A 19,389-nucleotide genomic window follows, 5' to 3' on the forward strand; every position below is an offset into this window, starting at 1 on the left:
ACTTTGAAGAGTTACTTACAGTTTCAGGCCAGCATTTTACTCTAGAAAATATTTTATATCCAGATTTTGCTCTTGGTATCATTTACAACCTGAAGGCTAATTTGAGTGTTTTTCTAATTTGGTACGCGCTTTTACTGTCTCAGAGAGTCAAGGACTAGAAGGGTGGTAAGAGCAGCACAGGTGTTCTCGGGCTGCATGGACACGGGTGCAGAGCTACCCGCAGTCGTGGGGATTCTCCTGAGCTGGCAGACTTGCCTCTAAATGCCTGTGACCACTGGCTGGACTCAGATAATGAAAATGCATTCTGTTTTTAGGTTTGTGAATCAAGGGGTTGAAGACTGGACCCAGCAGGACTTTCCTCTGTGGGTGGTGTCACATCCAGGACAGGTGGTCCTCACGGTGGTAAGTCACACGGCTCCCGTGCGGGCAGGGGATTTCAGGCTGGGGCTCCAGGGCAAAGGAGCCTTAGGAAGAGGACAAACACTTGTCACTTACCTTGAAGTACATTAAAAATAAGATGGAAACATGTATAGATCACAAGAACATAGACAAAAGTTAATTCTAGATATATGTGATAGAGACTACATAATTCATATTTTCTACAGTGTAAATTTTTTTCAGAATGTAATAGTGAATAAAAATGAGCCACGAATTATTTTACAGAGGTATCACAAATTGTATTTTACAAATTATTTTTAACTGTCATTTAAAAGTAACTACAAATATGGTAGCCTTATAAAGTTAGATATATAACATTAAATGATGCTGAAAATGTAATATTGAAATGGACAGATTTAAATAATACTAGAGCTTTGTGAGTTAGAAGGCAGCACAGGTCTCCTCCCACTGAGATCAGGAGGTCAGAAGACGCCCACGGGCCTTCCACTCAGATCAGGAGGTCAGGAGACAGCCACGGGCCTTCCACTGAGATCAGGAGGTCAGGAGACAGCCACGGGCCTTCCACTGAGATCAGGAGGTCAGGAGACAGCCACGGGCCTTCCACTGAGATCAGGAGGTCAGGAGACAGCCACGGGCCTTCCACTGAGATCAGGAGGTCAGGAGACAGCCACGGGCCTTCCACTGAGATCAGGAGGTCAGGAGACAGCCACGGGCCTTCCACTGAGATCAGGAGGTCAGAAGACAGCCACGGGCCTTCCACTGAGATCAGGAGGTCAGAAGACAGCCATGGCCTTCCACTGAGATCAGGAGGTCAGAAGACAGCCATGGCCTTCCGCTGAGATCAGGAAGTCAGGAGACACCCATGGGCCTTCAAGCTGAGATCAGGACACCTGATAGCTCTGTGGTCTGGATGTCACCGGTGTTGGCTGTCTCCACGTTCTTGTAGTTATGTTCAAAAAGAGCATGGTTGGTCCTCCCTGTGTCCTTCCATCCTCCGAATATAAGGCATTCTCCAGTTCTGAAGACAGACGTGATTATCTGGAACTCACTTAAATAATTCCTCATAGCCCTGCCACCCCGTGCTTCCCAGTGCATCCGCGTTTGCTGTGGGGTGACACAGCCGTGGTTCTGGGGCTGGGAGCCCAGGCGTCTTCGTGTGAAGCCATTCTTCTTCTGCACACACATTTGCAGTACTGGCTTTCCTGGAGACCAGGAGAGCATGAGCGAGAACATTGTCCACACGGAGGTTGTTTTGTTGAAGCCAGAGGAATGGTAGAGCTTCGCAAGCAGATTGTACGAAGTACGGCTAAGGAGCAAGCAAACGGAAAATCCACGGAGATAACGGATGATAAGTGGCCAGAAGGGTGTGAAGAAGGGAGGAGGGGGGAGCCGAGGGGGACAGATTCCTGTTCATTCTCTGACCTTTGTCTAGAAGAGTCGTTCATTTGAAAAGAAGGGACGGCCATAATTTTAAAAGCTCTAGGTAGGTCTAAAGGCTGCCATGGCGTTAGTTATGAAGCTCAGTATGAGAGTAGGAGCTGGATTTTAGTTTTTGTTTTGTCTTTGGATACCACTGGGACTAGAACTCGGGCCTTGCGTGTCTCTGCAGTCCCCCTACCTCGCCTCACGCATAGATGACATAATGCTGTGAACCTCAGCACTGGACTTTTTGAGAACGGTTCTTATGAACTGTGTTTTCCTTGGTTCTGGGCTGCTCTCCCGCCACAGTCTGCTTCCCAGGCAGCTGGCGAGGCAGGCACAAGACTCTGCGCCTGTCATTTACCATGTATTGTTAACGGGCCCTACGCTGGTCTCAAGCTTGCCAAGGCAGGTACTCCATCACTGGAGCTGCGCCTCTGGTTAGAGACAGTGGTTATTCTGCAGTGGTCTTAGTAGAAACCATGTTGCCATGAGTTGCTGTCAGCGAGTGTTTTTAAAACATACTTCTCGTTGTTTGGCCTGGTGAAAAATATGTTCACACATAGATGCCACTGTCTCATGCTGGGGGCCCTAGCTACTTAGAAGGCTGAGACCTTGAGGGTCATGGCTCAGTATCCTCCCAACCTGAAAAGTCCCCAGGCTCCGTCTCTAAAAATGACTAGCAAATCTGGGTGAGATCCTGGCCTAACTGGCAGAGTACTAACAGAGAAAGTAAAGCAGAGGGGCTGCATGCCCCTGAGTGCTCATACTGGCAAAATAAAATAAGAATTATCCACATCTTTTTACTTCACCTCGATAAACCACAATAGCTTTCTAAATTAATCTGGACTTGCAGACAGAGATGGTTCCTGTCAACTTTCTCTGTCCTTTGTACTGTCCATTTGACTGAAGGAATCCTGCCTTCATCTGAAAGACTTCTTCAGCCGTTCTGGACAAGATGGCAAAAATAATGAGTTGATCTCGTATTTCTCTAGTAAATTGAAATAATCGAACTCGTACTTTCAAGGGATCTTCCCTAGATCCCTGGTGTTCCACATATGTCTAACAATAAGAAACAAATGGCATCTGCTCCAGAAGTGCTTCGATGTGGATCGGCCTTTCCAAGGTTCACGCGTCTCCCACTTTGTCTTGGACTTGCTGCACATGTCATAGAGAGGGGAGCTCTGCCGGAGACGTAAGAGGCGTCTCTCGGGGAGACGTAAGAGGCATCTCTCTGGGGAGACGTAAGAGGCATCTCCCTGGGGGAGACGTAAGAGGCATCTCCCTGGGGAGACGTAAGAGGCATCTCTCGGGGAGACGTAAGGGCATCTTTGCAGGTATGGTGACCTCCCTCCGGATGTCTTTATGTGAGAATTTCAGGATGACTTACCCAAAATAGAGTAACAATTGTTCTTTAAGTAGATAAGCAAATAAAAAAAATGGAACACACCATTCACAATCTCCCTCAGCATGGATTTTTCTTGAAGAATGATCTTAAGTAACAACAGTACAGGAGCATACATAAAAAACTCTCAACACACCCCTGCCTTAGCACAAGCATCCACCACATTTCAGTCTGTAGCCTTCAAATACGTACATAGACTTAAGCTCTCCCCTTCACACATGCACACACACGCGTGCGTGCATATTTACGACTATCACACATACTTCATAAAAATGTGTTTTAAAGAGATATGTTTCGATTCATGTATGTATCATTGACTTTTTCAGAGTCACATCATGTTTCATAACGATTGTAACAGAAGTTTTATGAGTCCTAATCCAATAGAAGAGTTGGAAAAAGTCCATATTGGTGTGATTTGCCACCTAAAAGAAATTGCAGAGCTGATCGGGTTGAGTACTAATAATTCTCGAACAAAAATTGTGCTGGAAGCCTTGGTTACCCATTTTGTTCACAGCAGAGATATTGTGATGGATTTACTACTTAAAAACATAATCAGTGTGGAGGATTTTGAGTGGACAAGGTGGGTGATAGAAGTCTAAGTGTGCGTCTCATGACCATGTTAGATGATAAATTGGTTCTCTCACGTCCAGGCCTCGGCCCGTTGCTGCAGCCCATTCCTGCACTTCCTTCTTTCCCTCTCCGGCCTCCGTCCACATTTTCACTTCTTTCCGTTTGTCTTTCTAATGGGACGGTGTTCTTGTTTGCCACTCATCCAAGGAGCGTTTTCTGGTGAGGAGTGGGGCTCCCTCTTGCCTCTCTCCCTGTGGTGTCGGCTCCTGCCCAGCACCTCCTCTGCTTCCGCTCCGTTCTGGTGAAACCCCGAAGGTGCAGAGGGCGAGAGGCTGCCTCGGTGAGACAAGGCGACCAAGCATTAGGTTCCTATGTTAAGTCGGAACTCTTCATTTAAAAGGGTTTTTTTTTTCTTCTAAAAGTTTTAATCTGTTTTTTATTTATTTTTCTTGTCTAAGACTTTGCAAGGCCGGGCAAGAATGGGATTTCATGGTCTCTCGGGGTTCTCCCCTGGCTGCACAGTTCACGCCCTTCACAGGACCCCCCAGCCCGACAGCCGCCGGCTGGTGTCTGTGTCTGGGCCTGGCCCGGCCACTCACACCAGAGCCACAGCTCCCTGGTGCATTTTAGGGTGGACTTTTCCTGCTCTGCTGGCTTCCAGCTGCATTCCTCAGCCCCCTGAGTGGCGGGGACTACAGGCGAGAGCCACGGGCCCCCTCCAGAGTTTTGGATACTTAAATGTAACAGCTATCTTTCAGTTTCCTCATAGGAACCCACACGGCAGCGAGCAGTGTGTGTGATCTCACGTGCCACCACCATCTGATTTGTAAACGTGGTGAACTTTATACCACATCTCATTCATTTTAACGTTTTGGCTTCTGTCTGCGTTGATAAATCATGTCCCACTGTTAAACCTTCTTAGATTTCTTTGTGTGAAGGAAGTCATTTTACCTGGGTCTACATGAACATTCAAAAACTTTGCTTTCAGACACTTGCAGTATAAATGGGATGAAAAACAAAAGCTGTGCTACGTGACGCAGGGCGACGCCAGCTTCAGCTACGGCTGCGAGTACCTGGGCTGCTCACGCCGGCTGGTGGTGACGCCCCTCACGGACAGATGCTGGCTGACGTTCCTGGGGGCGCTGAGCCTGCACCTGGGTGGCTGCACGGCCGGCCCTGCCGGCGTGGGGAAGACGGAGACGGTTAAAGACCTGGCCAAGGTGAGTCTTCTCCCGTGACGCAACGTTTCACTGCAGCCGTGGGCTGCATTTAGCAAGTGCGTTCATTCAGTGGCATCAGTGTGTGTGTAGTGCTGGGGACTGAATCCAGGGCTCTGCACACCCTAGGCCAGTGCTATGCTAATTAAGCCATGCTTCCAGTCGCGATTTCCTTTGAGGATGGGACATGCTGGGCTCCCAGGAACTCTGCCCAGGCTGGCCTTGAGCGTGAGCTCCCCTCTGTCCCCTGCCCGGGCTGGCCTTGAACGTGAGCTCCCCTCTGTCCCCTGCCCAGGCTGGCCTTGAGCGTGAGCTCCCCTCTGTCCCCTGCCCAGGCTGGCCTTGAGTGTGAGCTCCCCTCTGTCCCCTGCCCAGGCTGGCCTTCAGCGTGAGCCCCCCTCTGTCCCCTGCCCAGGCTGGCCTTGAACGTGAGCTCCCCTCTGTCCCCTGCCCAGGCTGGCCTTGAGTGTGAGCCCCCCTCTGTCCCCTGCCCAGGCTGGCCTTGAACGTGAGCTCCCCTCTGTCCCCCGCCCAGGCTGGCCTTGAGCGTGAGCCCCCCTCTGACCCCTGCCTGGCGTGCACCGGCCTGCAGCAGTCAGGTTTTGAATGCCTGTGGTGCCTCGACTGGTATCAGGTGACCTGTCTGAACATGTGAAGGAAGCAGAGTATAGTTTTCCAGGCTGGGCTTGAACCCAGGACCTGGCCACTTTCTCCATTCTTTTTGGCTCAAGGTTGGCACTCCACATGTGTTTGGGAGCCACAGCTCCACTTCCAGCTGTTTGGGGGTTAATTGGACTCTCCTGCCCAGGCTGGCCTGGAACCATTCCTCAGATCTGAGCCTTCTGGGCAGCCAGGGTGACAGATGTAAGCCATCAATACTTAGCTCTTTTTCTTTTCTTTTCTTTTCTTTCCTTTTTTTTTTTTTTTTTTTTGCCAGTCCTGAGCTTGAGCTCAGGGTCTGAGCACTGTCCTTGGGCTTTCTCAAGGCTAGAGCTCTACCACTTGAGCCTCAGCACCACTTCCGGCTTTTTTCTATGTATGTGGTACCGAGGAATTGAACCCAGGTCTTCATGCATGCTAGGCAAGCACTTTATCCACTAGGCCAAACTCCTGGCTCCTCTTTTCTTTTTTTAAATGGAGGGTTTGAGTAAAAATATGACTTGGTACTATATTTATTTATTTATTTATACTCTATTGAACCTGATGAAATGGATTTGGTATTTAATGCATCTTTTCACACTGCAAAGTGTTCTCAAAAGTGTAATAAAGACATTTTATTGCTCTGGAACATATGATGTTATTGTTTTTTGGCATAATTAAAGAACTATATTGAGATAATACGTTTGTTTTCCAGGCTTTGGGTAAACACTGTGTCTTGTTCAGCTGCTTTGAAGACTTGGATTATAAGGTAATTCTTAAACATAATCTCTAGGGAAAAGTAAAGTACAAAGAAAATAATTTAAGAATGATAAACAATGTTAATTATTAGGATATTAGCCATTCTCATCAGTATTAAGCATTAAAGAGATACTGAATATTGAAGGACTAGAAACGCTATCACCCTTTGACGCTAATAGAGTGAAATAGACCTAGAGTGTAAGAGAAACTCAAAGTATCAGATAGCTTTGATTTTAGTTTAGGTGAACCCCTTAGTTTCAGTGTTTAGGTCATCCTAAATATTCACTTACTGAAAACATAATTAAAGGAAAGAAGTCTATGATTAACATGAAAACACAGTGAGAGCTAAGCCACTTAGAATCTTCAGCCCTGTGACTTACTTTGCTAAACACAAACAATCCATGGTGAATAAATAAAGACAAGATCTGATCTGCTGCCTTGGCGGGCACTCACTTGTGTACTCCTCCAGGTCTGACGGCTTTGCTCTTCTTCATTTCCTTTTCTTTCCTGTTATACTCCTGGTAAAAATCACTGGCTTCTTAAACTGTCTTCAACCCAAGGATATGTCATTTGGCTGGTCAGTTTTTTTTTTTTTTTTATTGTGGGGCTTGAACTCTGGGCCTGGGCACTGTCCCTGAGTTCTTAGCTCAAGGCTTGTGCTCTGCCACTTGAGCCACTTCCAGTTTTCCAGAGATAAGAGTCTCACACGTTACGTGGCCAGGCTGGCTTTGAACCTTGATCCTCAGATCTCAGCCCCTGAGTAGCTAGAATTGCAGGCGTGAGCCACCGCGCCCGGCTTCTTTCATTTTTCTGTTGTTATTTAGTGGCTGTGTAAAGGGTTACACTTCCATGGATCGGAACGGGGTACCATGCTTCCTTCCTTCTCCCCCAGTCCACAATCTGCACGGTTTGTTTTTACGTAGTGTGTATTGAATACAGCCACTGCATCTGTTCATCCTTCCTCCCTCCACCTCTGTGCTCCCCTAAACACCCCGAGAATGCTTGCAGTTCCCTGAGTTTGTTTTGATAAACAGTACTTTAGCTGTTCAGAGGAATTATGTCTTTGGGATTCCCTTCCTTTAGTCAGCTTGTTTGTGAGTAAATGCACAGCCTTGCCTAAGTTATTATGTTGAGTTGCATTTTCAATCTAGCTTCCACTTGTCAGAGAAAACATGCACCATTTGTCTCTCTGAGCCTGGGTTACTTTATGTACCATAATGTGTTCTATTTGATGCATTTTCTGGCAAACGACATAATCTTATTCTTTCTAATGGATGAGTAAAATTCCATTGTGTATATATGCCACACTTTCTTGCCCCACTCAGGGAAGCTGTCTCCACAACTTGGCTATTGTGAACAGGGCTGCTGTGCACATAGATGTGCACACGTCTTTACTGAACCCTGGCTTGTGGCACTCTGGGTACTCATGGCAGTCCCACAGTGTCATAAAACTCCCTTTTTCCTATTGCTACTATGTGATTTTTCGATGCTGGCCAATCCAACTGAGATAGAATCTCAGAGTTGATTTGGTTTGCATTTCCTTTATGTCCAGGGATGTTTCGCATGTCTTGTGTGTTTATTGCCATTCTTACTTCTTCGGGGAAGTATCTATTCACCTCTTTTGCCCACTTATTAAGTTCTTGATGGAGGATCGGTGTCCTGATCCCTCTCTTCTGTACATTAGACCCTTGTTGCATGCGTAGATGGTGAAGTTCTCCCAGTCTGTAGGTGTCTTTTTAGCTTAGTATCTAAGTCCTTTGCTGTGCGGAAACTTTTTAGCCTAATGCAGTCCCATTAGTGAAGTCCCTGTCGTATTTGCCGTGACCCTGGGACTCTTCAGAAAGTTCCTGCCTATGCCCCTGAATTCTTACATTCTCTTACTTCCTCTTGTAGTAGAGTCCGAGTTTCAGGACTGCCACTTTGAGTGGGTATTAGCACACGATGACAAATGGCTTCAATTTCAGTTTTCTACCTATGGAGCCCGGTTTTCCCAGCACTTAGAAGAGGCTGTGCATGGCAGCCTCACGCGGCGTCCTAGAGGCAGTGGCCGCCATTCAGAGCCGAATCATACTTCTGCAGGCGCTCCTTGCCTTCGGGGTTGGTGTTGAGAACTCTGCAGCTATTCTCACTTTGTTTCCATTGTGGTAAAGTTCCCTCTCTAATGTGGCTGCCTTTAAAATCACCCCTGTTGAAGTGCAGGTAGTACAGCAATGTGTCTGGAGCATGGCTCCTCCAGGCTGTCTGCCGGGGTTTCTGCATGTCTCTGTCCTGCGGGTGAGATTCTCCTCCTCGAATCCGGGAAGGTTTTCTGTTTTATTTTAGGAATGGGTTCTCAATGCCTTTGGATTGGATTTTTACCTCTCATCTATTCCAATTATATGTAGAGTTGATTTTTTTGCCAAATCTGCTAATTCTTGAATGTCTCTTTGGCATATTCTGTTTTTCCAATGCCTTTGACTGTTCTAGTTCCTCTGCTTTATCTTCAACTCCAGATATTCTGGTTCCAAGGTCTTCTGTGATGTTGTTTCTTAACACCTTTCACGGAACCTTTCACAGTTTCTATCTCCTTGTTGGTATTCTTTTTTTATGTGCTGCGTTTCCTATTTTTTTATTTTATTTTGCCAGTCCTAGGCTTGGGCTCAGGGCCTGAGCACTGTCCTTGGACTTTCTCAAGGCTAGAGCTCTACCACTTGAGCCTCTGCACCACTTCCGGCCTTTTCTATGTGTGTGGTACTGAGGAATGGAACCTGGGTCTTCATGCCTGCTGGGCGAGCACTCTACCACTAGGCCATGCTTCCGGCCCATGTGCTGCATTTTCTTCCTGATTTGGTCTTCTGGTCCGTTTTCTCCTGGATCTGTTCTTTTATTCATTGGCCATGTCTCTCACCACTGCTTTATGACCCCTTTGCTTGGCCTCTCTTGGTCCCCGTTGTTGAGTGCCCCCTGTGCTGTTCTTGGTTGCGTGGGGTGTGGGGTGCTTCCCTGTGGGTGGAGAAGGGGAGCATGGAGGTGAGACTGTGCTGCTGGAGTCTGCTGGCCAGCGTGGTGAAGCCCGTCGGGCTCTCTGGGGGAGGCCCCTGCAGGAGGCAGCGGTTGAGCTCTGTCTGTGTCCGATTCTCAGTCATTTCCCAACCTTCAGACCGGAGTTGTTGGTCTGTGTCTCTCTGCAGATGTGGTGGGCTCACAGGTGTCAGGAGTAAGGAAGACGCTGAACAGAGAAAACAGAAAGAAAAGAGGAAGGAAAGGAGGAGGAGGAGGAGGGGGTGGGGGATGGAGGGGGAGGAGCTGCTGCCCAGCTGGCCCCAGCATGTGCCCCCTGAGGCCGCACTGCACCCCATGGGACACCCCTGTCCTTGCCGTGCCCCTCTGTACACCTTTCGCCTTGGCCATGTCCTCACTGTGTGTCCCTGTTGTGTCCCAGTGGCGTCACCACCACACCCCTGCCCTGCCCTGTGTTGTCCCCTGTGTGCTGATTCCATCCCCAGGGTGCAGGAGAAAGGAGACGGGAGAGGCCCCCACTTCAGGTCCTGGGCAGAGCGTGGCGACCTGCTTTGAGATCATTCTGTGTTGTTTGTGTGACCAATGGTTTTAAGGTACTGGGAAGGTTCTTCTACGGCCTGGTTCAGTCTGGAGCCTGGTGCTGCTTTGATGAATTCAACCTGCTCGATGTGGAAGTCCTCTCGGTCATCGCCTCCCAGATCCTAGAAATCAAGGCAGCAAAAGACAACTACTCCATCAGGTGCTGTTTAATCCTGACTGTGCGTCTAATTACTGTCCAGTGTTGTTCTTCAGCAAGTATTGGGTCTTTGGGGTTTTCGTGTTTCCTCATTTTTAAAGCGTGTGCCCACAGGGATGTCTGAGTGTGCACTGTTTCCTTTCTTACCAAATAACATGAAAAATTTACAGGAAGCGTGCCCTACTCATGCATCTATTACATATGGCTCTGACCAAGCAGGGCCAGAAAATAATAAGTCAAAATTCAAATACTTAGCCAGTACCATGGCTCATGCCTGTAATCCTAACTACTTGGGAGACTGAGTCTGAGGATCAAGTTCAAAGCTAGTTTAGGCAGCCAAATCAAAGAGACTTCAGTTAACCAGCAAAAAGCCAGAAATGGAGGTATGCCTCAAGTGGTAGAACATGATCCTTAAACAAAAAGGCTAAGCAAGAGTATGAGGCCCTGAGTTCGAGCCCCAGTACTGGTGCACAGAAAAAAATAAAAAATCAGGACTTTAAATGTTTGCACATACTTTTGCAAGTCACTTAATGTGGAGAAGTTTGTCCTGCATAATCATCCATTGTGTTTAAAGCATGTGATCTTCTATGTGTTTCTCTGCTATGAATTTTGTGAAAATATGTTTTCCGAACAGCAAGGTAAAGGTTAATATGCTTCACTGAAGTGAAAATTGGGAATTTGTTAAATTATAGCATGTCGGTAGTGGAAGTTGGGCAGGCTTACAATGAAAACTGATTCAGGCATTTGCAGCGCAAAGCCAATTCTGCATCTGGAGCCTGCTTGGGGGCTGTCTGTCTCCTTCTCTGGAGTCTGGAGCCTGCGTGGGGGCTGTCTGTCTCTCTGGAGTCTGGAGGCTGCGTGGGGGCTGTCTGTCTCTCTGGAGTCTGGAGCCTGTGTGGGGGCTGTCTGTCTCTTTCTTTGGAGTCTGGAGCCTGCATGGGGGCTGTCTGTCTGTCTCTCTGGAGTCTGGAGCCTGTGTGGGGGCTGTCTGTCTCTCTGGAGTCTGGAGCCTGTGTGGGGGCTGTCTGTCTCTCTGGAGTCTGGAGCCTGCGTGGGGGCTGTCTGTCTGTCTCTCTGGAGTCTGGAGGCTGCGTGGGGGCTGTCTCTTTCTTTGGAGTCTGGAGCCTGCATGGGGGCTGTCTGTCTGTCTCTCTGGAGTCTGGAGGCTGCGTGGGGGCTGTCTCTTTCTTTGGAGTCTGGAGCCTGCATGGGGGCTGTCTGTCTGTCTCTCTGGAGTCTGGAGCCTGTGTGGGGGCTGTCTGTCTCTCTGGAGTCTGGAGCCTGCATGGGGGCTGTCTGTCTGTCTCTCTGGAGTGTGGAGGCTGCATGGGGGCTGTCTGTCTCTCTGGAGTCTGGAGTCTGCGTGGGGGCTGTCTGTCTCTCTGGAGTCTGGAGCCTGCGTGGGGGCTGTCTGTCTGTCTCTCTGGAGTCTGGAGCCTGCGTGGGGGCTGTCTGAAGTTGGACTAGGAAGTGGCTCCCATTCCTGGCTTCTGTCCTCCCACACCATCCCTCATTCTTGCCTGTGTCATCTGTGCAAATGGAGCCCTCTGGCATGAAGACGGGCCCTCTGGATCCCCTTGAGGAGCCCGTGTCCTCCTGTGTGCCAGCGTGCGTCCCCGGCCAGCATGGTCCCTCCTTCGGTCTCCCTGCACTGTTTCTAGGGAGTGGTGTTTGGACTAAGCACGGCACAGAGGGGAACCCACTCCCACCGCCATTGTCTGGAAAGAACCAAATCTCGTGGTGACTGCTGCCATGTCTTCCAGGTTCGTACTGGATGGAAAAGACATGCGCCTGAATATGTCTTGTGCAGTGTTTATCACCATAAACCCCAGGTAAGCAGAGCAGACGGGCGACATCCCTGCCTCACTCCCCAGCCCTCAGACCCTCGGACCCCATGGCGCTCCCACACTCCCCCGGCCAGCGGACATTTCCGTTTCTGAGTACCCAGCAAGAAAGGCGCAGGTGGGCTGTTGTCAGAATGGATGTGGCACTGATGTGGAGGGGCACCACGTTAGAGCGGAGCGAGCCTGGGGAGGAGCGGGGCAGAGACGTGGTTTCCCAGACCCGATGGCACGAACGAGGTGGTCCAGCACCGTGCAGCCACTTCACGGTAAAGACCCCCGGGCCTGGAGGGTGACGTGTCGCTCTTGTCGTTCTTGCCTCCTCCTCTGCCCTGGAGTTACGGAGGTCGAGTGGAGCTCCCAGACAACCTGAAAGCCCTGTTCCGCCCCATGATAATGACGGCACCTAACTTTCAAATCATCACCGAAGTGATACTGTTTTCATTTGGCTTCAAATCTGCAAAGCTGCTCTCGGAAAAGGTCGTTCATCTTTATGAATTAGCTAGCAAGCAGCTTTCACCGCAGGTAAGGAACTGCTCTTCTCAGACGAGTAAAGGGGATATACACGCGTAATGTCCCGTCCTTGTAAACGCGGCAGGCAGAGGCCAGAAAGGGGAGGAGTGAGATCTGAGGCCGGCCCAGGCAAAAAAACAAGCAGATACTGTAGTTATGGGTAAATTTAACTTTATCTGAAACTATGATGAGCTTTCAGTTGTGTGTTTTATTAGATATGCTTCATCAAGCTGGAGGTGATGGTTCACATGTGTATAATATATCACATAAATGAAATCAAAGGCAAAAATCGCATAATCATCTTGACATAGAAAGAAGAGTTAATAAAAATTAACATCATTGTATAACGGTTTTGAATAAACTAGAAATCAATGGACTGTCCCCAGGCCGAATCAAGGTTCTACATGGTAAACCTATTATATAGCCAATATCACATTAGATGAGGAGGAAATGGAAATCAGGAAATTAAGAGACCCTAAAGTTAGAAACAAGACAAGGACACTCACTCTCCCCCTGCTCAGTCAGTATGGCACTAGAATTTCTAGCCAGAGCAGTAAATCATGAGAAAAACAAACGGGATTCAAGTTGGAAATAAATGAAATTATTCTTATCCTTGCAACAACATGATACTATAACTAACAGACCCCACAGAGTCCTCAAAACACTTCTTGATCTTTTTTTAAACACTCCTTTGGAAACGTAACAGTATATAAAAGTCAGCAATCAAAAATCCATAGTTTTTCTTCATACCGGTAACAAATAAGATGAGAAAGAAACCAGGAAAATAGTTCTGTTTACAATAGCCTCAAGAATAATAAAATACTTACATACTGGCTAGGTGAAAGACCTCCACAATTAAGATTATAAAACCTTGAAAAGGAGAAATGGAAGAAAACAGCAGACGATGGAAAGACTTGTGGATTGGCAGATTATAAAAAAAAAAAATGATCGTACTGCCAAAAGCAATCCACAGATTCAGTGCAATACCACTGAATCAAAACCAATTTAATTCTTCACAGAAATAGAAATTCATAGGGAAGCATCAAAGATCCCGAGTGAAAAAAACAATGTGGGGTGTCCTGATGCCAGACTTGAACATACACTGCACAGCCACAGAACAGAAAACAGCACCCACAGGCGCGAAACAAACCCAGAGAACAATGGAGCAGGACAAAAGTTAGAGCTACAGGCACTGGAGACTAACAAACAGGGCTGGCAAAACTGGTTTATCTTCTTGTATCTCCCTGTATACAAAATCAACTCCAAATATATAAAATACCTCAAAGACCTGAAACTTTAAATCTACTATAGTAAATCGTAGGGAAGATTCTGACTTCATAGACGTAAACCTAGTGAGACCCACCTCACCACTGCCCCCAGCACGGGGGAAGACAGATGTAGACACAAGACACACTCACAGACCTGTGTTCACTGCCGTGAAGTTCACATGGAACCAGCTGGGGTAGACAAAACACAGCACTTCAACACAGCCGTAAAACAAGAGGAGAGCACGTCATCTACGGGAAAACACAAGAAATCGTAGAACATCACGCTAAGTTCATAAGGCTAATTATCAAGTTTCCACTTATTTGTAGAAGCAAGGTCTAAAGGGCACTCAAATCCCTGAGCACATGCATTCACAGATGCAAACACATGCGTGTGTAGATAGAACATGACTCTAACCACGGGACTGCGCCAGAGGTGAGGGGAGATGGGGAGAGGCCGTGGGCAGGAGAGGGAGCAGGGGAAGGAGAAGAGGCCAGCTCGCCAGGATATGCTGTGTGCATGTGTGGAAATGTGACAGTGAAAACCTCCCTCTACAAGTAATGCAAGCTTAATTTAAAAAAAACAACTACTACGCCAAGAGCGAGTGGAGAGGGGGGAGAGGCCCCAGCAGGGGCCTGACAGGCGCTGAGGCGTCTCCTCCCCAGCACTCCACATTCTTGTCAATTACTTCAAAGCTGCTTTGCTTTTCCTACACAAGCCTTACAAACACCGATGTTTCAAGTTTTTGTTTTACAGGATCATTATGATTTTGGCATGAGATCCTTGAAGAGAGTTTTAGTGATGACAGAAAAGAAGAAGCAGGAATTTAAACGGTCAGTCAAAGTTCCCGTTTAGTATGAGGTCCAAGAGAGTCAGAAAAGTCATTTGTAGAATTCTATGTAATGAAGGCAAGTTAAAATAGTAGGTTAATCAGAACGTCACAGTAAAAATAAAAGGTAGAGATTATATCTCTATATCAAAGAAGCTGAGTCTGTAAGCCCAGCGCGTCCAAGGTCCTGTCTCAAGCACAAAATAAAAACAAAGACCCTGGGGCATAGTGTGAGTGTTAGAATGCTTGTCTTGGCATGTGTGAAGCCTTAAGTTTAATTCCCAGTATATACACAAATTAAAAAATCAAAGAAAAGGAAGAAAGATATATGAAATCACTAAGAAAAAATGTGCTTTACCTTTATATAATGAAATAGATAGTAGAATAAAAGACCCTATTTAGAAGAGAAATAACTTAATAAAAATGATCAGACTTGGAGCTGAGTGTGGCCTGGTGGTAGAGTGCTTGCCTGCCGTTCTAGGAAGACCTGGGTTCGATTCCTCGGTACCACATACATAGAAAAAGCTGGAAGTGGTGCTGAGGCTCAAGTGGTAGAGCGCTAGCCTTGAGAAAGTCCAAGGACAGTGCTCAGGCCCTGAGTTCAAGCCCAGGACTGGCAAAAATTAAATTTTTTAAATTAAAAGTTACACAAACATAAAATCTATACCTTCAATTGGGAATTCAATCAACTAGAGATCGAAAATATTTGCAAAACTACATCTGTACAGAGCATGCGTGGCTGTTTTTCTGGCCTGGTCCCCGACACAGCACAGTTGGAGCATTTAGGCTGTGCTAGATACTGCAGGTGCCCAGAGGTGCTCTATATAGGGAAGGAAGATGGCTCATGGCTGTAACCCCAGCTACTCAGCAGGCTGAGGACGAGAAGGCTGCACTTGCAAGCTAGCCCCCGCAGAAAGGTTGTACGATTTCATCTCCAAATAGATGAAGGCCTGGCTGAACATCGTCCTTGAGCCAGAAAGCCAAGTGAGAACAGAAGGCCGTGAGTTCAAGCCCTGGTACCTGCACAAACAGCAACCACAACCAACAGTGTGTGAAGAGATATGGATGCACGGTCCATGGCAGCCCCCTGCCCTGTCACAGCAGCAGCGTAGACTTGGGTGTTTGCAGGGTCCCAGAACTACCCTGTGGGGACCCTCGACGCACTGCACCGCTGCCGGCTTTTTCTGGGTATGTGGTGCTGTGGAGTCAAACCAGGGCTTGGTGCGTGCTAGGCCAGCCTCTGCCGCCGGGCCAGGCAGCCCTCCGGGGTATTCTTTAACCAGAGCCAATGTGGTTTTTCCCTGCCCTCCCCAAAGTCACTGTTTGATAGGATTTTAGTGCAATGGCAGATTCTCACCGGATATTAGTACAGTGTAACACTTCTGTGTATGAGGAATTCGCTCTGGATTGTGACGTTTCATATTTCCCCCTCAACTATGTGTGCTTGTCATCCCTGAATATTTCCTGATTCTTTTCAAATAAAAGAAGATCTGTCTAGCGAAAAAGAGTAAAAAGTGGCGGAGGCCCAACAGGGAGCTGGCCCTCTTTTCCATCCAGGTAGACAGGATCTCTTCCTCGCCCGTAAAGGCGGCGGGCTGGCCCTTCCTCTGCCGGTACCGCTCACTAGAAAGACCCAGGGACACACAACCAAAGCCAGCGTCAGCCTAGTATGTGAGGGTGGGGTGACCGCCCAGAACACGGGGACGGCCTCCGTCCTCTCCACGGAGTGGCCTTGGTCCCCTGCGTGACTCCGTCACTGTCAGTCTTCCCAGTTCTTGGGTTAGCAGAGCGCGTCATGCAGTGCTTGCTAAGAAGACTGGACAAGCCCCCGTAAAAGCTCTCAGTAGATGTTGCTATTCATGTTAGCCGCTGCGCTGGGCTGCGGCTCGTGATCCAGTACTTGTGTCGCATGTTTGAGGCCCTGGGTTCTATCCCCGGCTCCATACAAAAAGAGAAACAACAGTTTCTGTTACCTTCCTCAAGAAGGTGGACAGGGAGGAGGCTCTCCCATCTCTGAAATGCCATCACTCCTTCCGCAGCTACCTGCTGATGTTCTGACCCCACTGTCACTGTAGGGGGGCAACAGACTGAGAGGAGGCTTTTGTTAAAAACGACCAAGTCCTCGCCCAGCGCCCATGGTTCACACCTGCGATCCTCACTGCTCAGGCAGTGAGATCGGAGGACTGTGGTTCAAAGCTAGCCCATGCAAGGCAAGTCCAGGAGACTCTTAATCTCCACTCAGCTACTCAGAAAAGGCTGGAATTGGTGCTGTGGCTTCCATGATAGAGCACTAGCCTTGAGTGTAGAGAGGCTTGGGGACAATGCCTGGGCTCTGGGACCAGCCCGGGACCACCCCAAAATACAAACAAAACAAAGCAAACATACACACCACACACACCACACACACACACACCACACATACACACCACACACACCACACATACACACCACACACCACATACACACATACCACACACACACCACACACACACACACACCACACACCACACACACACACCACACACACACACACCACACACCACACACACCACACACACACCACACACACACACACCACACACCACACACACCACACACACCACACACACCACACACACACCACACACACACACACACCACACACACCACACACACACACCACACACCACATACACACATACCACACACACACCACACACACACCACACACACCACACACACACCACACACACCACACACACCACACACACACACACACACCACACACACCACACACACCACACACACACACCACACACCACATACACACATACCACACACACACCACACACACACCACACACACCACACACACCACACACACACCACACACCACACACACCAGACACCACACACACCACACACACACCACACACCACACACACACCACACACACACACACACATACACACACACACACACATACACACACCCTTAAGTGGGCTTGAAAAACCGAAGTTGTTTTCTGGCCCAATGAGGACGTGTGGCAGTGGAGCAGAGCAGAGCTTACGCGTCATTTCCCTGAGCCCTCTTCCCCACCGCAGCCTCTGAGTGCTGCCTGCCCGTGCGCGGAGGCTGTGTCTTCGTTGGGAGCAAGCGGGCTTCCAATCTGTCCGTACGACGACGCCTCCCTCTGAGCAGGCAGGTTCCTTCTCAAAGACTCTGGCTAGAGCTGAATTTGTATTTCTCAGGGAATATTTGCAGCGCCACACGTTGGCTTCTCCTCTGTCACTGTGGCTTTGACACTGAAGCCGGTGACACTAGGAATCAGGTAGACGGCCCATGGTGGCGCACACGGCCAGCAGTCGCTTTCAGCGCCCGACACCCGCCCGCCGCCAGCGCCTCCTGATGGTGCTGTGTCTCCACACACCGCCCCGCAAGCCCGCTGTTGACCTCAGCCTTCATAAACCATTTCTAAAATCTCAGCCGTAGTGTGCTCGTCCCTGAAGGGGTGATGACGGAGCGCCAGTCCTGTGTAGGCTCTGCAGAGAAGGGGCCTGGAGCCGAGGAGCTGAGCACGGGCCGCTCCTGCTCCTCCTGGCTGCTCGGCCGGGAGGGAGGGGCGGCGCTCAGGCCGACCCAGAGCTCTCTCCCGAAGCCTGGCCCGCTGAAGCCTGGCCCGCTGAAGCCTGGCCCGCTGGCTGACCTGTCCTTCACTCTGTCCTCACCCACTGAAGGGATGGCGGCAGCAATTGCTGTGAAGCAGACGAAACTCTGATTGTCATCCAGGCCGTCCGAGAAGCCAGTCTACCAGGATTTCTTCCTGAGGACGTCCCGCTTTTCGAAAAGATTATAGGAGATGTTTTTCCTGAAGTGAAAGTTTCAAAAGAAAATCTACTTTCTTTGGAGGTAATTAGACCTTTTGGAAACATCTAATTACTTGGATGAGGAAAACCAATTAGGTGAAACACTAGATGTGGCTTAAACACTAGTTATTCCTGAGATACTGGTTGGGAGTGTGGCCTAGCAGTAGAGTGCTCGCCTAGCATGTATGAAGCCCTGGGTTCGATTCCTCAGAACCACATACACAGGAAAAGCCAGCTGTGGCTCAATTGGTAGAGTGCTAGCCTTGAATAAACCCAAGGACAGTGTCTCGCCCCTGAGTTCAAGCCCCAGGACTGGCAGAAAAAAAAATACTTCAGGTTTATTATTTTTTATTGTTGTTGTTGGTCATGGGCTTGAACTCTGGGCCTGGCACTGTTCCTGAGCTCTTCAGCTCAAGATTATCCCTTGAGCCACAGCCCCACTTCCCTTTTTCTAGTGGTTAATTGGAGATCAGACTCTCATGGACATTAGTGCCTGGGCTGGCTTTGAACTGCAATCCTCTGATCTCAGCTTCCTGAGTAGCTGGTCTTTATGATTTCTTTCCTTCTAGTAATTTGAGGTTTGGTTTGTTCTTGTTTTTCTATTTCTTAATGTATAACAGGTTGTTGATATGAGATCTTTGTACTTTTTATTCCTATAAACTTCCTTCTGAGAATTGCTTCTTCGGTCATCTTGTAGGTTTTGCTGTGGTTATCATCTGTTTCAAGAAAGGTCGTCATTTCTTTGTTTCTTCATTAATCCATTGATTCTTCAGGACTATCTTGTTCAATCTCATCTATTTGTTTACTAACAAAATTCTTAATCATTTTCTAGTTTCTCCCATTGTGCTCAAATGACACTGAAATGAGTTCCATTCTTGGAGTGTGGTGGAGACAGTCTGGGAGCCAACTCTGTGATCTGGTGGAGAGGTTTTCAGCTAGGTGATGAGATGTT

The 19,389-nt window shown here is 48.4% G+C and overlaps 1 protein-coding gene across 1 annotated transcript in view; it reads left to right on the plus strand.

The window, feature by feature from the left end:
• The first annotated feature begins 320 nt into the window (after nt 1–320).
• Nucleotides 321–19,389, plus strand: part of LOC150058661 (dynein axonemal heavy chain 14-like) — a 90,707-nt gene continuing 71,638 nt past the window's right edge. The window contains 9 exon segments of the mRNA XM_090341651.1: nt 321–402; nt 3,550–3,803; nt 4,782–5,013; nt 6,365–6,418; nt 10,002–10,147; nt 11,908–11,976; nt 12,324–12,510; nt 14,521–14,597; nt 18,309–18,480. Of these exon segments, the coding sequence (XP_090197777.1) occupies nt 3,559–3,803; nt 4,782–5,013; nt 6,365–6,418; nt 10,002–10,147; nt 11,908–11,976; nt 12,324–12,510; nt 14,521–14,597; nt 18,309–18,480 (1,182 nt within the window). The 5' untranslated portion in view covers nt 321–402; nt 3,550–3,558.

Source organism: Megascapheus bottae, chromosome 10 (genome assembly GCF_031878675.1).
Source record: "Megascapheus bottae isolate mThoBot1 chromosome 10, mThoBot2.hap1, whole genome shotgun sequence".
NCBI classification, from domain to species: domain Eukaryota; kingdom Metazoa; phylum Chordata; class Mammalia; order Rodentia; family Geomyidae; genus Megascapheus; species Megascapheus bottae.